Source organism: Lytechinus pictus, chromosome 12 (genome assembly GCF_037042905.1).
Source record: "Lytechinus pictus isolate F3 Inbred chromosome 12, Lp3.0, whole genome shotgun sequence".
Lineage (NCBI taxonomy): Eukaryota > Metazoa > Echinodermata > Echinoidea > Temnopleuroida > Toxopneustidae > Lytechinus > Lytechinus pictus.
Window position 1 is genome coordinate 1105666 of NC_087256.1, and position 21408 is coordinate 1127073.

Here is a 21408-nt window from a genome sequence, read left to right on the forward strand (position 1 = left end):
GAGCCTTTGTGATGTTACATACAAGCAGCTGCCACAATGACATGTTATTCAGAGTCCTAGTCATTCATGACTGGAAATATATTTCTTGCAGAATCATTCATGAAATCCCAGGGGGGGACACATCTCCCATACCTAAAATAGTAGGGGGACACAATATCATATGTCCCCCCTTCTATTTTTGGTCTTTTATGATGGACAGAAATACATCACTCAAAATCGAAATAAAACGTGTATTTTTGGACGAGATGACCTTGCTTTTTTTTTTTGCTTGTAAATTTCTTTTGGTCGAAATTACCTTACATTTGGGGTGATAACCTTTTTTTTATTCCTTTTTTTTTTGCTTGTCAAATTTTCCGGCCCCTGGTCACCCCTACCTTTGGGGAGAGATTTCCACCCTTGGTTTAATGACACTGAATGCACACAAAAGATCAATGAATTTAGAGGGCAGCAACACCAGCAATGTTCCTGAAAAGTGATTAAGCCTTCTACGTTCATTGTGTAAAGTGGTAAAACTTTTTCTGAAGCTAGAATATTATAGAGTATCAAATAACATATTTTGGAACTTGTTACATGTGACCTTACAAAATTATAAACATACACATGTAGGGATAAACTCATTATTCTTTGATGGATTCTTATTAACCTTCATTTTCTCTTATTTTTCAACATTTAGAAAAACCAGCATTAATTTAGGGTGAAGTTCTCCTTTAAACAAACATCTGGAAGAATTTCATTATCATTTACAAATGATCATAATAGTGTATTATTGTACGTTTGTAACACATATTGCTTTAATAACATTTTGTACTTGTCAATTGGCTGTTTTCATAACATCACCAAATTCAATACTCATCTTTGTGCAATGTCTGGAGATTTTAATTCAACAAAGAATTTCATCTTGATAAAAGAATATTAACAACAGTTTATTACTCAGTAGGAGCAACAACCTGGATTTTCTATCATAACCATGAGAAAATAGAATTGACGCCCTTTCTGATGAACTTCAATCAATCATGATGAAAGAAATATGATTACTTGTATCCACACACTTCACAAAGACTGAACACAGCCATGACAATTGGAAACTACTACAATACATGTAAATGCCTTTTTTTTTAATTCTGGGATCAACATCAGGGGCCCATTTCATAAAACTTGTAATATGACAAATTTGCAATAACAGTTAAAAGCTACTGAAATCCATCAATTTAACTGGCTGATTGCAAATTTGTTGTAGAAATATTATCATGACAAGAACCCAGTACAATGGGTAGCAGTAGGCACAAGACAGAGTATTTGGTTTGCAAGTGATGTTTGAAGAGTTTCAATAAAGATCCATAATGGAGCCTTGGTCAGAATCACACAAGTAATACCATTAGTTTGGTGCTATCTCAATAGATAATCCAACCAATGGACTCCCACTGTGGAAATGCCCATACATATGACTACTTGTATGATAATAATAATAATAAAGTCTAGTTTTGTGTGTGTTTTGGTGCACTTGCCATGGTTTGAAAATATGAATTAAGAAAGGGAATCAAGAGCTAGCTACCAGACTTCAAGAAAATAACTCACACACTTGGCAAGATAGTACTTGAAAAATAATTTCTAAAAGTTGTTCTCAACAAAAACTTTGAAAGATTCCATGCTCTCCCATATTATGTTAATGATGTATGCAGTGCATGTTCTGATATGTAGCAGCCACAAGAAGTATTTGCATTATGGAACAGAACACAATCTCTCAATAAGACAATTTTGAAAGCCTTTGGGCTATTTGAATTAATTCTTTAAGTAATTTTATATTTACAAAACTGGATTCAACATAAAGTCAGTAATGGTTTTCCTGATTTTCTGAGGATTGTATAGAAGTATATTATCAACCCTTTCAACCTGGGCAAGTTATCTCAGAACATCAGGGACTGGATTGAATAAAAAAAATCATTTTAGATTGATGTAAATCAAATGAAATTGAGGAAAACTAAATGACCTTAAACCCTGTTAAACACTATTAAAATTAAAATGTGTCAATATATAAAACATAGTATACAAATCAACAACAACTATATACTGTATATAGATACATGAATGTATAAAACAAAAATAAGAGTTAAAACTCTGTATATGTACTGCTGAAACTTAAACATAAATTTAAATAATTTAGATTATCATTCATATACATCATAATGATGGTAGATATCATTTAATGATTAATAAACATATATGCTTTCATTATAAACATTTCTTAAAACTTCAGAGCTGAAAGAATATAAACTTTCACCTAGATTCCCATCACAGTGACGGATCAAATAGGTAAATTAAGAGTAAAGTGTGCAAAACTAGGCCTTTAGAAGGAAATAATTAAGTCCCTGCAAGAACATTCTAAAATGCATCAATATATTTCTGCACATTTGAAAGAAGAAATCAAAATCATTTTTAATTATGACAATGAAACAAAAAAGCATCAACAATGCATAAAAATACTTTCATTGACACCAATATGGGAGAATTCACTTAGAAATGTGGGATGTACCTTTTGTGAAAGGAATTTTATAGAAATAAACAATGCATCTCCTCAAATGTTGCAGATCAGGCCAGCTGTCAGTAAGTAGCTGGGCTCAACTTCTATTAATATATTATATACTATATTTAGTTCATTTATATTGGTGGTGATTTTTTACCTGATTGCTAAGAAAGCATGAATGCTTGTAAGCAAGCAACCAGAGGACCGACGGCTTAAGGTCCTCTCCGAAGGACCTGGTACTGAGGATTAATGCCTTACCAAAGGGCACTAGCGCACCAAGTGAGAATCGAACCCGGGTCACCGGAATACGAGTCCCCCGCTCTACCGACTGAGCTATCGCGCCTCCTCGAGAATACAATGACAGACACTCATAGAACCATTCAACAGAATGAAAGGCCTATGTTTTTATAAAATAATCGTTAATAAAGATTATCACAAGACAGGATATCTCAAAGGAAGGGGGTTGGGATAACAAGGCAGTACAACGGACTTGGTCCTATATGTTATGACTCCACAATCAGTCCATTAGCTCAATCTTTAAAACAACCATAAATACATGTAATAGACAGGAAGTGATTGGAGTAGGGCCTTAACACCAGAAGTCTACACAAATTGGCAGTTCTTTCATGATTTGAGCAAGTGACTACATTTATATACATGTATATAGTCCGTTTCAAATTCAGACTATTCCAAAGATTTTGGATGAAAGATACCATGTACAATCCAAAACATCATGTGTTTAAGGCTTTACCCACTTAAGCTTGGACATTATCATCGTGGACTCTGTTGCATTAGTCAGTAAGTACAACTTCTAAGCAAAATCTTAATTCTTAACACACTGAATGGATGGTGACATTCACATATAGCAGCATTTAGAGTAAGAAATAAAAAATGAGCATGCAAGCCAATCACTGATAGTGTCAATGTCTTTATGTCTAAAAATTCCTTCCAACATGAATGATGATTCAGTGGGAATATTGCTTCAAAAATATACTTACATGTAACATGTTGGAATGTCCAGGTCATTCAAGCTACAGGATACTATATCATATAGAGACTGAATGATTTCTGAGCAATGTACAAAGAATTAGTTTGCAATATGAATTGGACCTACTTCCTACTTTCAAATTCACCACAGAAAATAAATTTGATTGCAATTTGCACAAATATCTATGAATAGAATACTTGGAAAAGGTGTTTCTGTCATTAAAACATTTAGTTTTATACTGTTGTACAAATGTAAGGAACAGAACAATGACTAGATACATGTAATGGATTACAACTAAATTTACCAAAAGCAAATCTCAACCGTTTGAAAATAAGCACTTTATAGCTAGAGTAGATCACAGTATTTTTCTTTTTACTTTGGATGGAAGAGGAACAATTTCTTCTGAAGCCCAGAAATCTTTGGTCAAGATTCAATGTTATCATCACTCAAGTATTCACTTTCTGATCTTACAAAAGCAAAGTGGCTGTTGATTTTTTTTCATCCTGGTATTCTTTATGAAAATTTGAATTTGATTTTTTTTAAATATATTTAACATTAGGGCAATCTGTTGGTAAAAGTCTTCTTCTTATTTTACATTTACATCCTCCACATCATAACTGTTAAGTCAAACACATTCAAAGAATCTAGTTCTATATGTTAACTCCCGTAGGAACTCGGCAGGACAGCTTTTTGCCGGTAAATGCCAAGCTGGTGTATTACCAATTACATAGGAAACATTTTACATCTTAGTTAATCAGGCATAGTGGCTGATCTTATAGATGAGTTACCCTCAGGTCTTCTTATCAAAGTGGAGACAACGGCAGAGTGGGGATTCGAACTCACAACCTTGCGATTATGAGTCCTATGCTATAACCACTAGGCCACACAACCTTGTCCACATGACAAGACAATAACTAAAGCTCAAGGACAAGCTGATAAAATTATTTCGATGATTTTGTCATCCTCATAACCAAGAAAAGGATTCTTAAAATTGGGAATTTGTAAACCTAACATTGCACTCTGCTGTGAAGTACAATAATAATGGTTCATCAAATGACATTCAATGATACCATCATCTTCAAAGATGAAATATAAATAATTTTACTCACTAAAATTGAATTTACAATAACCACCTTGCTGTGAGTTGATAATTATTTCAATATTAATCTTTAATTCATCTTATTTTCAAGTCTTTGACTACATCTTTTTAAAAATTCATATTCTTTAAATATTATTATGCAACAATTCAGCTTGGCTAATGATGCAGAAACACAATAAAAATTGTATTATTACAACAGGCAATCATTGAAATATCAATTATATGTGTGTGAATTTTGTTACATTTTCTTTTTTGATATTAATTTGTCCAAGATTTTTTGATATTGACATGAAAATAATACTAACTTGCTATGAACGAGTTGTGACTGTATTATATTGCTCTCATTAGATTCATGTCAACCTCAGCAGCATCTTAGGCAATATGATAAAATTTGGGCAATATTTTATATGCTGTACCTCTATTGAGGCCAGTACACAAACTATAAAATTTTCTTTTTGAATAATAATTTCTTTTACATTCACTTGCCAACTATTTTCATATTTCCATCCTTCACATGACTTTATATCCACCCAATCTATCTGAAGTATCTCAAGACCAGTTACCATGGAAACACCACACCCAAATCTTCCATTTATCCATCCTGAAATCAAATCATAAATTAGCTTCACTGAACACTACTGGCACCTTGCGAACACGGACACAAACATCAGCTCAGGCGCTAAAAATCCCTGATTTCATGCTGGAATTACATAAAGGTCACTGATCTGAGGTCACAGGGTCAAAGGTCAAAGAGAGACATCTTCTGCTGTGCTTGTTTCTATATGGTTCTCTGCACTGCCATTGGCTAGCTGCTCCTTGCTGGATGATTCTGAGATAACGGGGGTCTTGGTCTGCTTACGTTCCATGTCAGGACTAGGACTCCTATCGTCTGTGTAGCCAACATTCTCTAAGAAAGCACCAACAGCACCAAAATAGCCCTGGAATATAGAAGGTAGACTAGAATTAAGACATGAAAACTATCAAGGAATCTCAATAACAAGTTTGATAATGGTGATGTCTTAATTCAGTGCACACATCGTCCGAAGATGCTCAAGGAACTAGCCAATCAACAGTTCCTTTGAATTCATTTAGAAAAACTACAAATATATGTTAACAAAGTCAACAAACAGATACTACAAATACAAAAGAGAATACAAAATTTAAAAAAAGTACATTTAACCTTTATATCAAATATTCTGCTGGTGAATATTTGTTCTTTTTATAAAAACTGTATTAAAAAGCATTATCCACACACAACATGCCTCCTCAGCAACTACAAAAAAAAAAAAAATAATAAAAACAGAAGCATTCAGAATAAAAACAAAATACTGGTCTGCTGTTTTACCTCGTGTTGCAAGAAAAGAGCCTTCTTTGTTCCTTTGGTCCAATATTCCATGGCATAGGCTAACATTTTCTGTGCAATTGAGTTGGTCCGAAGGAAGTTTCCAGCAAACACTATCCGTTCTATACCCTATTTAAAGATATCAATCAATTACTATCAATTTCCAGTACATTAATCAATTAATCACAATGTGCAATGTACATTTGAATTATTTAACCCATTAAGTTTTTGTTGGAAGTATCAAAATTGGTCTAACATTGAAACAAAGTAATATGCTTTTGCAGATCACCATTGCTGCACCTGAAAGAAAAACGGGAACTTGATTCCAGAATACTCAACTCAATTCAATTCAGAGTGGTTTATTTATATTAGAAAAACTTAATTCACGACTACAAAAGTTTTGACAATGTAATAGATTGAAAATGATAGGACATAATGTAGTGTACAATATAACACAACTAAAATAATATGACAAAGCTTTATAATATGTAATGAAATTGAAAAATCTATACACCAAAATATTTGCTTACATTACAAATACAGTATTCATCTTGTGTTTTTACCTTATCCTACTAAACAATAATCAAACCTTCTCTGTAATAACTCAAATCTGATGAAATGAATAATCAGCACATACAGTCATACTCCCAATGCATTATCTTTATTTTTTCTGCATTGTATGTAATGTTGTGCGTCTCTTTGACCAAAATTCACAATACACAGATTTTGCGTAATGGCACTTAAAAATAAATGCTAGTTGAGGTAATGATTTCAAAATGAGTTTGCACAGAATCCAATCAAATGACCACCCAAATGTCTATCTGTATAAATAAACAATATGATTACCAATTTGCTTTATTGAGCTTGAGTAATTTCCATTGAATCATAATAAAATATGGAGAATAGTCTTACCTCTCTCATGGCTGCCATCATTGCTATAGACCCAATATTATTAGTAATAGTTACTAGAGTAGCTCTTGCCAAGTCACACTTGCATGCATCCTCCCTCTTCTCTTTGATATGCATATTACCAAAACTGAAAAAAAAAAAATAATAATAATTTGATAATGTATTAATTTATATTTATTTCATCATCCATGATTCATTCACATATTTATTTTTTCTTTTTTAAATGTTTCCAAGATAGAACTTTGCCAATTTGCATGGAAATACAGAGATATGGACACTTACATATAAATCATGTTGCCAATTTAAGAAATTTATTGATAATATTCTTTTAACATTTTTTTTTCAAATCAAACAAAAATACTAATGCAATACAAATGGGAACATTTTTCATCTCATGCATGTTGTAAATTTGAAGAGCTCTTCATCAAAATTTATTTGGCTTTAAATTAATCACTTTATCCTGACTGGAACAGAGACAAGAAATATTCACCTGCTGGCGATTGTGGATCCAGGAAGACCAAATCTTTCATAATCACCTCCATAGATGTCTCTAACTAGTTTGTCTGCTTTAGTGTTATCTCCTTTAGCGGCCATATCAAGAGCCTCTTCAAAGGATTCACAACCCGTTAGTAAGCAACATAGACCTAGGAAAGTACCTCCACCAAGACTGATGGTGGTAGACAAAGAAAAGAAACAGATATTAAATTAACATTCCAAGGGGTGTTTCAAAAATATATTTATAAAAGTCATGCTTAAGAACCTACCCACATATGAAATCTACATGTAATGTATAATCTCATTGACTGATACCTGCATGTGCAGAGCCAACCACAAAGTATTGAAACGGACCCATACACAGGCCTTATCAGGGGTATTCAACTAGTGTTTTATTATTATTATTATTATACAGACAGACTTAGATTCAGATTCATATGCAGATAGACTTTACTCTTCAAATACAGATTGCATGGTATCTAATTCTAAATTTGTGGTACTCTCAATTAGATCCAAGATTGAATTTATAATAGTCTAGATATCTAATATGGTATTTTTTCTTGAGCAAACAAGTTCAGCTTTGATGTTATTTCATTTAGGTCCAAGTAATGAAAATCAGAAAGAATCTTTTGTCCAATTGCAGATGAAGCTAGCAAAGCAAATTCCTCTTTGATGTCATTTCAATTAGACCCTAGGAATGGACTAATCAAACTATGATTTAAATGTGGGTCAAGGTAGAACTCATAATCACTAAACACTGATGTATTAATCAACCCTGTCCCCTGAAGGACTATCTATTATTCAGCCTTCATAAAACCAAAATGACAGGATGTACCTTGGTAAAATTGAAGGTTAATCTCCTACCACTTTGTCTACAGCCTATGTTGTCTCATTCTGAATGGTCTAATCCCAACTTCTCAATGACGAGTCTATCTTATAATCTTTGGCCCGTATTCTGCAGTCGGGTTTAACTTAGACCATGGTTAACTCTGTGCTAAAATTATGGGAAGCCAAACGGTTCAAAATTTTGTTTACAGTGAATGCTTCTCATGTTGACTGTGGTCTTTACTAATTCTTTAATGGTGAAGACAACTGTCATACTCATCCTTCCAAGGCAGTTAATAATGTTTTGGGAGTCAAATGAGCTGATACATTGAACCTGTACTGTTAAAGATTTATGTAACAACCGACTTTCCATAGTTAAACAACTTAAAACCAGAGTTTAAATTAAACCCGACTTCAGAATACGGGCCTTTAGGTTTAATTGTCACTTAGTTTATGCTGGGCAGTGTAGTGTAGAACAAATTGATAGTAGACCAAGTGGATTTAGCCCATGAAGTAGGGTGACACGAAAATTGCTCAGGGCTTTATTTTGTTGAAGATATAAGGTTAGGGTTGCAATAAGGTTTTGTGTTACGTTTAGGGTTAGGTTTAGGATAGGGTGTAGTGTGAAATCCAGGGTTGAAGTTGGTCATTCCATTAGTGTGTGGAATCTACAGCCGAGCAATTGTCGTCAGAGCAAATGTCATGGAACCGGAATTAGACTATCTGAGAAGTAGACGAACTGCTGGTAGACCAATTGAATATAAACCGTACCTTGTTCCCGTGACTCTCTCAAAGTCGTTATGCGAACGGACGGCCAGCATGCTGACCCCTGACCCAACATTGACCACGAGATATGGGTACGGGTTCTTAAAGTCATAAGGGACCTTCTCACTGGCCTCATTGTCTAAGGGATCAGGATGGTTCCAGTAGTAGCATTCATTGGGTAGTAATCGGTCAATGAAGTGAATCCCTCGTATTAGGCAATTGAATTCATCAGCTTTCATTAGTTGCATATTGACAGTCTGGAGAAGAAAGAAAAAAAAGTCTCAAAGATTATAACTTGAATATATTTAAATAGAATTGAGTTATGAAATTCTGCTATTACTAGAATCTGGTATAATTATTTCCCAAACAAGCAATAAAGTTTAATGTTTTAGTGAGTTTTTGACAAAGATACAGGCTATCATCCTATTTGTAAGACAGGTACTGACAAACAAAGCTATATATAGCTTGGATGTTTTTCTGAATTGTCATCACATGAACTGTCATGAACTCACTCACACTTCTGGAAGAGTAAATCATGGTTTAAAGATGAAAAATAAACATGAATTCCACCCAATGTAGCAAAATTCAATGACGTGTCTTCTTACCTCTAAGATATCTCTTTCAAATTTATAAGCCCCACCCCCTGTTGCATGTAGAGTGTTTGACACACTAGAAAGATTCTTGTCTTTAACAAGGTCCAAAAACTGGGACATGTTGTACGTTGGGAAACGTATAAAATGTATCGTTCCATGATGGCCTAGCACTGGTACATTCTCAATCTGCAAATGGGCATCCCGTACACCGGTCTCTCCGTAAGCCACCGTCGACGTCAGGTAGCGCTGGATTTTATCTAGGGTTCCTGGTTCTACGCTTGCATCAGTCGGGGTGTTTGAGTTTTCTATGTCGGTTGGTTCAAAGTAAACAAGTTTCACCAAGGTACCACCGATGTCCACTCCGCACCATGGCATAGCTGAAAGACAAAAGAAAAAGGAAAATTAATCCAAAGAAAGATACATGTACCTTATATCAATCAAATACCAACATTTGGGAAATTAGAGTATTAAAAAACAAGCAATAAACATTGTTTTCTAAAAAATATCCCCTTATTATTTCATGAATGCACCTGGACAGCAGAATTTACTTTTCTGTCATATTATTGTAAGTGCTTTGAGCATGTTCAATGGATAAGCGCTATATAAATATTTAATGAACATGTATGTATTCATGTAAAGGTTAAAGCCCAAGTTCCTGTATTAGCGATTGATATGCAGTTATTAGGCATAACAAATCACTTGTAGGGTTGTTTAATTTCATAGATTCTTCAATCTAGAATGGAATATTTCTTCTCAAATTTGATTAAGCATTAGCATTTCTGGTTGTTAGAGGTTCAGCTTTCACTTATGTTGTGTATAGTACAATAAAGAGTTGGAAAGGAAATCTTGTGTAGCAGTTATTTAATATTATGAAGCGCATTGCCATGCGGTACCAGGAAAAATTATTTCCTGTCTAGAATTAAATACATAACACTTAATGCTTTAATACTTGACAATTTTGGGATTGAGGAGGAAACTTGTACATTAGCATGACCAATTATTATTTTGTTGTTGTTTTTACATCTATAGATGTATGTATCTGACCATGCTTGTAGATGTATACTTATTAGTTTTATTCAATAGGTTGTGTAAGGCGGATTAAGCACTTACTGTCCTTTGATATTATGAAGAAGCTGTACTTTTCTATGATTTTACCTTACATTGATTACTGTATTACATCTTGGGGAAGCAGTGCAAAAATACATTTAGATAAGATACAAAAACTTCAAAATAAATATGCCAGAATGCTTTTGAAAAAAGATTATAATACATCACAAATTTCTTTGTTGCAGTCACTGAAGTGGCAATCAGTAGATCAGCGTATAAAATATCAGTATTGTGTTCTTGTATATAAAATAATGAATGATTTAGTTCCAAATTATTTAAAACCTTTAGTATGTAAACGGCCCGTGAAATACAGGACACAGTATTATTTACGATGCCCCCTTCAGCTTCCCAAAGCTAGAATTGAACATAAAAGAAAATCTTTCGCATATGTCGGACCCAAATTATTTAATGCACTTCCTTCAAATTTACAAGTTTGTACCTCCTTGTTAGTTTTTAAAAAATTATGCAAAGCCTTTCATACGAATTGATAAAGAGCGAAATGATATTCCATTGATTTACAATGCTATGTATGTTTAAATTGTCACTTCCCACTCTATATTTTGGTGTTAATTGTTTCTGATGTTAGATATTTTGTATTTTGTATTTTTGATGTTGTTTGTTGTTGTTGTTCATAGTTATCTTGACATGTATTTTAAACTGCAGGGCGCCTTTGTAAAGCAGTTTTAAGAACTGAACAGGCCTACCCTGCAGTATAAAATAAATAAAACAAAATAAATAAATAAATAAATAATAAAACATTATTATTATAAGAAGCCTTTTTACAATGTACATGTATCAACCAGTAAATTTGTTTAACTCTCCAAATTGCAAATCCCACACTAAGAACAATATTTCTGGGAAATTTCTAAATGAAAATAATCATTCAAAAAAAATCACTGCTACATTTACTATAGTCACACTCCAAAGGGTTCATTCACATTCAAGATCACATGTACATGGCCAGGGGGTGTTTCACAAAGATTTAAGTATGACTTAGAGTCGCTCTTAAATGCCGACGCCTACATGATATGCAACGCGCAATCTCATTGATTAATACGCAGAAAATACTCATCCTCTTGGCATGATCTGTCCAATGCGATCATGCCTTTAATAACACACGCAACTACATTACATAAAGGCATTTAAGTGCGGCTCTAAGTCACACTTTAATAAATCTTTGTGAAAGTGGTGAAACATCCCCAGGAAAAAAAAACAAGACGCATGTGCCACACAGTTTCTACAGTGTACCAGCAAAAAATTCAAATGCTATAAACTTTAGCTTGAATATTAAATCTAGTGAGTGGAAAATACTGTTTTGTATTGGAGTCGTCTGGAAAGCCGATCCACATTGCAATCATAGAAGTGTGTATGGCTGATGAAACGTTCTACATTGTAATAAACTCCATTTCTTCAAGAATTAATTGAAATGAGACTGTATCTTGTATCAATCCTTCAATTTCTTATACACAGATCTACAGTACAGTATTTAAATATTCAATCTATGTGTAATGCAAAAAATATGAATAATGGAAAACGACTGTGGCCTCAAAAAACAAATTCAAATCCTATACTAATATTAAATGGAAATGCAGTATTACTGTAGGGGTCTACAACTTCAACCATGTTGGATGCCCAGCAATTTAAGGAAAAATTATTGACACTTATCCCTGACATCGTAATAGATGTGCTCTATTCTGCACCATTAATTTTGTTTGGTGTGAGGCTGTAAGCTCATTCTGAATTCACATCTCACTGCAGAGTACTGATCAAACACTAATACAGTATTCTGTTTACAAATCAAATACAGTACATTAACAAGCACGTCATATATGTATACCAGGTGAACAAACAAATGAGTTTAACCATGAACATCATGAGTAAATCATACACCATGTACTGTACATGTTCATGTTAAAATAAATGTCTTGTCACATCATCATTAAAAAAAGAAAAGAAAATACAGATCGATTAATACATGTACTCATTTTATCCAGAATCAAATCCCAATCACACATGTACAGTAGCCTTTGCTGCTCTTTATGTAAAATCTTTTTACAGTTCTTTCTTATATTTTTAGTATGATTTTTTCCTCACCCTTCAACTTATCTACATGTACATGTCTGATAATCACTTTTTTTTCTTCCAAAGAAAAGTTACAGTGGGAAATGTGGAAGAGCTGCTAGAAAGCCAGTGTGAAAAATGCTTTGCAGGATTCCTGTTAAAAGTCAGACTTTTAGTTTTGAAAAATCTTTTCAAGCTTCCTACAGTTATGAATAACGATGGCCACGAGGAATGATGACCAGTACAAGTACTTTGAATGATTGCTTAAAATCAAACGAATTGAAGAGCACTTCATGAAACAAAAATAGTGTTGTTATATTACGGTAGTTAATAGAATCCTTGCATCTGATTGGCTCAGAGCAAATTTGTCAGTGATAATCACTATTTGCTTTACGAAAACATTTCCTGAACTGAAGTGAACTCCACTGATTATTGGTATGATAAAGTTGCATGTGCTCCTTGTGAGAAGAGTCTGCAATGTTCAGCCTTTCACATAAGTGTGATTCAATGTTCACATTCTATACAGCTGTAGACGTGTGCACACTTGATCTAACTAATCCACAAATTGTCAAACTGTAGCTAAACTCAACAGCTTGAAATCATATGGTTTGAATCTGTAGTCCAAAACCGTGGTTGAGGTATGCAGAATCTAAAAGCAGTAATTCTGCACACATATTGAGGAAGACTCAAATAATTGAAAATATCACTCAGATATTGTTGGGTTTTTTTTCTTTGTCCATGGGAAAAATGCACATACATTGCTAGTAGTATGATATTGCATCGGGTGCTGTGAGAAATTGAGTTGTGGTTTGGATAGGCACTGGCCACTGCAGTGACAACACTGTTGACTGCTTTGCTTCTCTTACAAGTTTCCTTTAAACAATTTTTTAAGATTCGTCTTCACGACTCTTGTAAATCAAAAGCCAAAGGTAATTTGAATTCTAATTGTTGGGAATCACGCTCATGTGAAAGCACTTATATTAGCTCAGGAATTGGTGAAATTAAGGGTACCGGTATTTTAAAGAACTTCCTGTGCAGTTTTAACAGCTGCTGGTATGGTCTGGTATTCTACATGTACATGTAAATGTAGGCCTATACTTATCCTCACCAACACTTTAATATCAGATTGCTAATCAATGATCATCAAACAAAAAGGATAGATATTTCTTTGATTGTCAACATTACAAGTACATTTATATGGTATGTCAATATCATTACTGACAAACAATGCAAAAGCACAGATAAATTGTAGGCTATATATTCTAGCACTCATCGTATCGAGGCACCTTAAAAATCAGAGGCTCACTTGCAAGAATCCTGCAAAGCTGCAAGCATCTTTTTTTTTATCACTTCTCTTCACATTCTGTAGACAAAACAATAAGGATTGCAGGGAAAGACACTATTAAAGACAAACATTTGAGGTGCTATGCACTATGCATCTTTTTTGGCAACTTTTCAGCAAATGCTTCACATTATTTTGACTATTATGAATGTGAGAACAGGGATGTGAGAGGGCATCCCTGGTGAGAATTAGTGATAAAAAACACTTGATTCATGCATGATAAACAGCTATCACTTATAGGTGCATACGGGAATTCTCTATAAATTTAGCCAGCCCGGAATTAGTAGAATATTGTCCCCACCCTGAGTTGCTTGTTAAGATTTTATGAAGGCAATTTATCCTTTTTAGGAGGAAATTACCTTGGGGGAGGAGCTGTCATGGAATTTTCAAGGAATCAGTAAACTTTCTCCAGATGCCACCTTATAAAGTTTTATGCAATCCTAGATCTGCCCCTACATAGCCTATAGTATTCAGGAATAGCAGCTGATGTGAAATATAAATATCACATTTTGAAACTGAATATTACTGTCCCAACCAAACAATTTTGCAGATAATAATGCCTTCTTATCTCAGTTTTGATAGAGGAAATGTACAAAAATAATCTTGTTAAGTACCAGTACATGTAATATCAACAATCAATCAACACTAGATTAAAGTTCAAAATTGAGAACCCACTTGAACACTTAAGCACTGGATAATCATAATTTGCTCTATAAATAATCCTTATCTGATAATAAAATCAAAACAAATCTATATTCATCTGTTCTAAATTTTTTCCAACAGTGTGACTTGTTTTGGTGCAACTCTTATCATACAGTAACAACACACTCAAAATATAAATGTACTTGTTTTACAATACATGTACATCAGTACATGTACATGATCAGTGGCACAGACTCCAAATCTACATGTAAAATTGCATCATTGTGTCAGTATAAGAATAGATTTTATGGCAAACAATGATAACCTTTCTTAATTTTGTTTTAAATTTCATTTAAAAAAATACTCTATAATTTTCTTAAATAGAATAGGCCTTAATGAAGAATAACTTATTTCATTTAGGCCTACTTGTTTGAGACATTGAGTCTGGAAGAATCTTCATGGTACAGAGCTTCCACTCTATTTGTACAATAGAATTAGGAGCAAATATTTTCACAATAACTACATGTTTGACTTGAAGGGAGATCAGCCATCATTCCAAAATTATGGTTTTACTGACTGATAGCAAAAACATAGGCCCAAACATGACACAATTTTCAGAATTCAGTCTTTATTGAAACACTGCATTCATGACGTAGCTCTGCATAATCTACAAGTGTTTTATGGAAGCTAGACAATCCAAACAGACTAAAATTGTGATACACATGATAAACTTTACTGAATAAGTTTTCATGCATGGTAAATGTGGCATTCAGGCAGATTTCAAAAGTAAAGCTCTGTTCTTTTTGCCAAGGTCAATCTCTATTCCATATGGTTTGAAAACACCCTCATATTCAGACATATTACTATCACCTTAAATGAGGAAAAAAAAATAGAAACAGATAATTCACTAGCCTAAGCCTAACTCTGCATCTTTCGGTAAATGCAAGTCAATGAACCAGTATAGTACATGCACATGCATAATATATCCAACCATGAACGCAAACTACATGTAGCTACACCCCTCTATATTGTGCACATACTCCACTCAACATCCATCAATGAGAACTTGTATTAAAGCATTCTCTACTATTTGTTCAGTCCACAGCAAACGCATCCTACAATGTAAAGATGAATATGATTTCTCGCACAAGTTAATAGCAAAGTCTCATTTTCAATAAAACACCATCCAGGGAAAACGCTACATGTGGACTCAAAGCGAAGTCACCAAAAGAAAGACCTAAAGCTTTGGAAAACAAAAGAGAGTACCCATGATCCAGAGGATCCAATATAAACTGTAATACAATGTAGAAAATTGGGGCTGGTAAGCTAATAAGTTGCCCGGCCCCCTAAAAATAATAATAATTTTTCCCTGGCCCCATCAGCCACCATGCAAAGGAAAACTGATCAAAGAACAATTCACTTACGGGGTACTTTTGCCTCTTTCTGGCCTAACTCGGCCTCTGCCTGCTGTTCCAATGCTTCTGCCATTCTCTCAATCAGACAGGCAGTATCCTTCTTCTCCTCCTCTACACTAGACATACTCTGATCCCTAGCTCAAATCTTCGCTGATACCGGGCTTGATATCTGCGTGCAGGTTGCTTGTAGGCGGAGACCAGGCCAACCAGCAGTGTTTGCTCACACAGGGCACAGTTCAATCTGTGATAGCAAAGGCATGATACAAAATTAGAAAATAAGAACTGAAATGTTTGCAAATTTATCAGTGTGTTGAGAAAACAATGTAGAATTTAAAGATCATGCTGTAATACGTTGATACAGGAGATTTGTGCATACACATACACACAGATAAAATGTAGTATTCTAAGGAAAAGGATAAGACCAGAAATGTGTGTCCTATAAAGTCCCTTGGAGTCTTGGAAACTGATTGTGTTTTGGTGAGCTGATTTTGATCATTCACAATATCCCTGGATATACATTGCTATAAAAGTATAATTTAAAAACCCATTTTTGTCTACTTTCAGAACACTGAAGTCATAAAACAGCCAACTATCAATACAAATTGAATTAAGTTGCTACATACTGTATGTACAGTAGGTAACCAGGTGGTTGTTTCAAAAAGCTGACTTCACTAATGACTGGTGACTCTTTCTGGTGCTACATGTAGGCAGCTACAAAATATCCCTTTTGTAGATGAATTAGCACATATTGTTCCCATTGTCTTTAAAGTTGTGCGTAACTCTATGAATGTCAGCTTTATGAAACATCCACCAGTTATTTTGAAGGATAATATTAACTGGCACAATTATAAAGTAACCTTTAAACCAAATGAATCATAAAGGTTGAGCGAATCATCAAGGACTTTATGAACCCCTTTTCATGAATCACTAATCAAACTACACCTCACGGCTCATGACCGTGTGTATAATATGTATTTCAATAATCCAGCTTACCCTAATACCCGGTAGTTTCAATTTTTCTCCTTTTTTTTGTAATTATGATTGACAATTTGGCATATATGAATGTAACACAACATTCTCAATCCAATCTAAGACCTCCTTCTAGAAGGGCTTAGCAGAACTTTTATGAAGTATGTAGTTACATGTAGAATGCAATATTACTTTGATTTTCACCTTTTCAAAAATCAGATTCGGGACAGTTTCTAGCCACACCAGTCATAATCTGTGGTTGTTGTGATTTGTGAACAACTCTTCCCATTACTTTAGTATATATTTCACTTAAACTGCCTCTTTTATCACATCTATCAGTAGATAATGTGTTCTGTCTATAGGAGAGCATGTTATACAGATTTTTAAAGAATACATCATGGATGAAGAGTTTGTATAACCATAAAAAAATATATATACTTTTTACGCATATTTTATAGTCGATCAAAGGGAAAATTGTTCACATGTGACATCAAACATCCTTGTCGCATTGCCAATGGGAGGATATCCATAGCATTAGTGATTGTAATGTTCAAATGCTCATAACTTTCTCATTATTTGTCCGATTTTTCTCAAACTTTCTTTGTTCTTATTTTTTTATTTTTCTGTTTCAACACAAGCCTACTTGTTTAAAAGGTTTCATTTCCCTTTAAGATTAAACATGAATTTATTTTCATTCCACAAAAAAAATTTCAATTAAATCTAATAAGTGTGCCAAAAATCTCATGAAAAGTTCAGAGAGATACATGATTTTCTCAGAAAAAACCTTGGCAAGTCATTTTCATATTGGACAAAAAATGGTGCCCCATGTCTGCGTGCCCATTCATTTTATTTAGTCTTTACACACGATTCAGGGATTTCGATGAGAAAGCATTTTGAGGCCGTCAATTTGCGTCAAATGAAAATGCCTTAAATATATTATTTTTCAACCATTTTGAGTCAGATTTTTAATGATTAGATCTATATTATATTGGAATCACTCATTTGAGATGAGATAGTTGTTCATCTACTAAAAAATGACCTTCTATGTGATGAACAGCATGGATTCGTTCCTGGCCGCTCATGTGTGACACAGCTCCTAACAGTAATGGAGGAATGGACTAAAATGTTAGATGTAGGAGCTCCTATTGATGTGATCTATTTGGATTTTAAGAAAGCCTTTGACAGTGTTCCTCACCTTCGCCTACTCTCCAAACTGGATGCTTACGGTATAGGTGGTGAACTTAAGTCTTGGATAAAAGACTTTCTACAAGGAAGACACCAGAGAGTAAAAGTCAATGAGGAGTTATCTGACTGGACTAGGGTTAGAAGCGGCGTGCCCCAAGGTAGTGTTCTCGGCCCGACAATGTTTGTTATCTCCATAAATGATCTGCCAGAATGCCTTCAAGGGAAAGTCAGGATGTATGCTGATGACACTAAGCTCTATGGTAAAGCCTCTACCAACGATGATCTCTGTGTAATACAGAATGACCTCGATACCCTAACAGAATGGAGTAATACTTGGCAGTTGCACTTCAACTCAGAAAAGTGCAAAGTATTACATATCGGCCCAGGAAATGCTAAGCGCACATATTTTCTTGGATCCGATTTACTTGAGCACACTTCAGAAGAAAGAGATCTTGGCATACTGATTGACGATGAACTTAAATTTCATAACCATGTTGCAAGTACTGTGAAAAAGGCCAACGGCGTACTCTCATGTATACGACGTAGTTTTGAATGCAGAGATAAATTTACAATCCCAAGACTCTACAAAGGACTTGTCAGACCGATCTTGGATTATGGCAACTCTATATGGTACCCCAGATTCAAGGGTGATGCTAAAGCCATAGAGAAAGTTCAAAAGAGAGCAACCAAAATGATCTATGCTATTAGGAATCACTCATACACAGAGAGACTGAAGGCACTCAACCTGAGGTTAACCTCCCATCCCTTCAGTACCGCAGACGTCGTGGAGACATGATCCAAGTGTACAAAATTGTTCATGGATTTGAACGCATCCCAAGTGATGCCTTCTTTGAACTTTCAGCAGGCAATACAAGAGGTCACAGTCTGAAGCTTTCTAAACCCAGATGCTTGACCAAACTGAGGCAAGATTCATTCAGCCAGCGGGTTATAAATGACTGGAACTCACTCCCTGAAGAAGTAGTTACAGCTCAGACTGTGAATAGCTTTAAGATCAGACTGGACAAAGTGTGGGCAGACCAGCGGTTCTGCTCACCATATGAGTAGCAAACATCTTATAGAAGGTAGAGATCTGAGCCAAAACGACACTGAGCAGACACCACACCAATCATTGAGACGGATGAAAATGGCACAGAACTGGAAGCCTGACTGCTGGGATCCACAGCACTCTTCCAGAATCTCGGGTAAAGGTAAAATTATTATATGTTGATCTATTGCAAATATGTGTAGTAAAGATTGTGGTCATTTTGCAACTTCTAATGTTAAATTGATGCAGATACGCGTATGAACAGACAAGGGGCACCTTATCATACATTTTATTACAGTACCGTATATAGATCTACATTTTACTATTTATTACAAGACTAATCATTATTTGGCAAGTTCAATCAAAATAAGTAAAAACAATGTGGACTTCATTCCACACACATCATGATGCGCATCTCTGATTAAAACATTATTTAAAGTAGACATAGAATCACACATAAATCCTAAATTTGTATTTCCAATTCTATTTCTAACTTAAATATTCTAATCCACTATCAATATTCTCAGTCATAGTTAGATAGTAGTAAACTACGTTACCGCCCACTACAGCTACTCACAATGCATGCAGCTTTAAACAAACACACACACCCTTGCCTAGCCTGCCTTTGCATTGCATACACCGATCAGACCATTTATCAGCCGATTGACGACTCATGCGTGACACCCATGCCATGCGGCAGCTACACACACAGCTCAAGAACACAGCGGCCTAGTGCATGCATGCACCGGCCGGAGCCATAGCTCTACTACGCCTTGAGTAACCGTACACGTGATTATTGCGATACCGGTACACAATCGCCAACAAGAAAGACAAATGTTTACGTTTGAATTTAGACGGGATTCAATGAAAAATAAAACTGAAAAAAATTTCAGTATTGACAAGAACTGACCGTAAAATACTTCTGTAGAATTTCCTAAAAACAAAGATTTTCCTTCACTGTCGACCAAAGCAATAATCGGAGATTTTGTTCACTCACGATCACTCAGCAGCCAAACAAAACGTTTACAGTGATTATTCTGACGTCACAAACTCGGAAGTGTCGACGTCGCGTCGATCGACGCAACGAACAAGGGGCGGGGCTAGCTTTCTTGATACCCGCCCCCCCCCCCACACACACCAAAAATAATGCTTAGTTTGAGCTCATTTTTTTTTCGTCACTGTGTTGTAATTTATCATATTCAGAGACCTAAGAGCCGCCCAAAACTTTTTCAGTAAACAAACTTAACACAAAAGGGTAGAAATGACCATCGAATTATTGTTACTGTTATAGCATACAATGCCAATGGCGGGGGCATTACCTTGCAGCCACCTGGCGCATTATAATTCCCCGTTCACGTACCAGCTTGCCTCTCACCCCCCCCCCCCCCCTCCCTTGAATCGTTCCACGGCCCATACCCAATGTTTTGAGATTTTTCAAACCAAACAAATCCTTTTTTTTTACTTAAAAAAAAGATGCCGTATGTTAATTGTTTGTTATTAATTGCCACCGTATACTAGACCCTACCCCCGGACGGAACTGTATAATTTCAAGAAATGCAATTTTCTCAACAAAATTGAGAATGATTTTGTTGGATTTTGTGTGTGCATTCATTATCATCATACGACACAGTAATACCCATTCCATACCCGCTCCTGTAGGAAAAATAATTTTCAGTAATCCCCATTCCATACCCGCTCCTATAGGAAACATAATTTTCAGTAATCTCCATTCCATACCCACTCCTATATAGGAAACATAATTTTCAGTAATCTCCATTCCGTACCCGCTCCTATATAGGAAACATAATTTTCAGTAATCCCCATTCCGTATACCCGCTCCTATATAGGAAACATAATTTTCAGTTAGGCCTAACTTCATGAAGCAATTCCATCCAAATTACGAATTTATGAAATATCTTTAACAAATATATGCGACGGATATCATGCAATATCAATTCACATTTTGTATTCTCGGATAGATTTTTCTTCAAACCTTCAAAAGAAGATTTTTTTCTGATTATATCAAAACACCTCCTCAGTCATGTCAGTGAAGACAAAATGTTACATTATAAGTACTATAATCAACAGACAAATCAGTTTAAATC

At 34.9% G+C, this 21408-nt stretch overlaps 1 protein-coding gene across 2 annotated transcripts; it reads right to left on the reverse strand.

Moving 5' to 3' along the window:
- Nucleotides 1-251: 251 nt before the first annotated feature.
- On the reverse strand, nucleotides 252-20356 carry LOC129273319 (pantothenate kinase 3-like). 2 transcript variants are annotated; one of them, XM_054910339.2, is made up of 8 exons: nucleotides 20214-20356; nucleotides 16114-16345; nucleotides 9550-9914; nucleotides 8951-9201; nucleotides 7350-7526; nucleotides 6863-6986; nucleotides 5954-6079; nucleotides 252-5546 (listed from the first exon to the last, which is right to left on the reverse strand). In XM_054910339.2, exons 2-8 carry the CDS (start codon nucleotides 16226-16228, stop codon nucleotides 5355-5357), a joined length of 1350 nt encoding a protein of 449 aa, XP_054766314.2. In that variant the 5' UTR covers nucleotides 16229-16345; nucleotides 20214-20356; the 3' UTR covers nucleotides 252-5354. The 2 variants fall into 2 exon arrangements, with proteins under 2 accessions (XP_054766314.2, XP_063964106.1); XM_064108036.1 differs by lacking the exon at nucleotides 20214-20356 and adding an exon at nucleotides 18269-20018 and having other exon boundaries at nucleotides 3884-5546.
- Between the last annotated feature and the right edge of the window lie 1052 nt (nucleotides 20357-21408).

Bases quoted from the DNA above. Each gene is read 5' to 3' on its own strand.
- LOC129273319 (XM_054910339.2), bottom strand. From the start codon at position 16,228: ATGTCTAGTGTAGAGGAGGAGAAGAAGGATACTGCCTGTCTGATTGAG. The intron at 9,915-16,113 runs GTAAGTGAATTG...TTTGTCTTTCAG, and splicing joins GAAAGAGGCAAAAGTACCCC to CTATGCCATGGTGCGGAGTG. The intron at 5,547-5,953 runs GTAAAACAGCAG...TCTATATTCCAG, and splicing joins CTCTTTTCTTGCAACACGAG to GGCTATTTTGGTGCTGTTGG.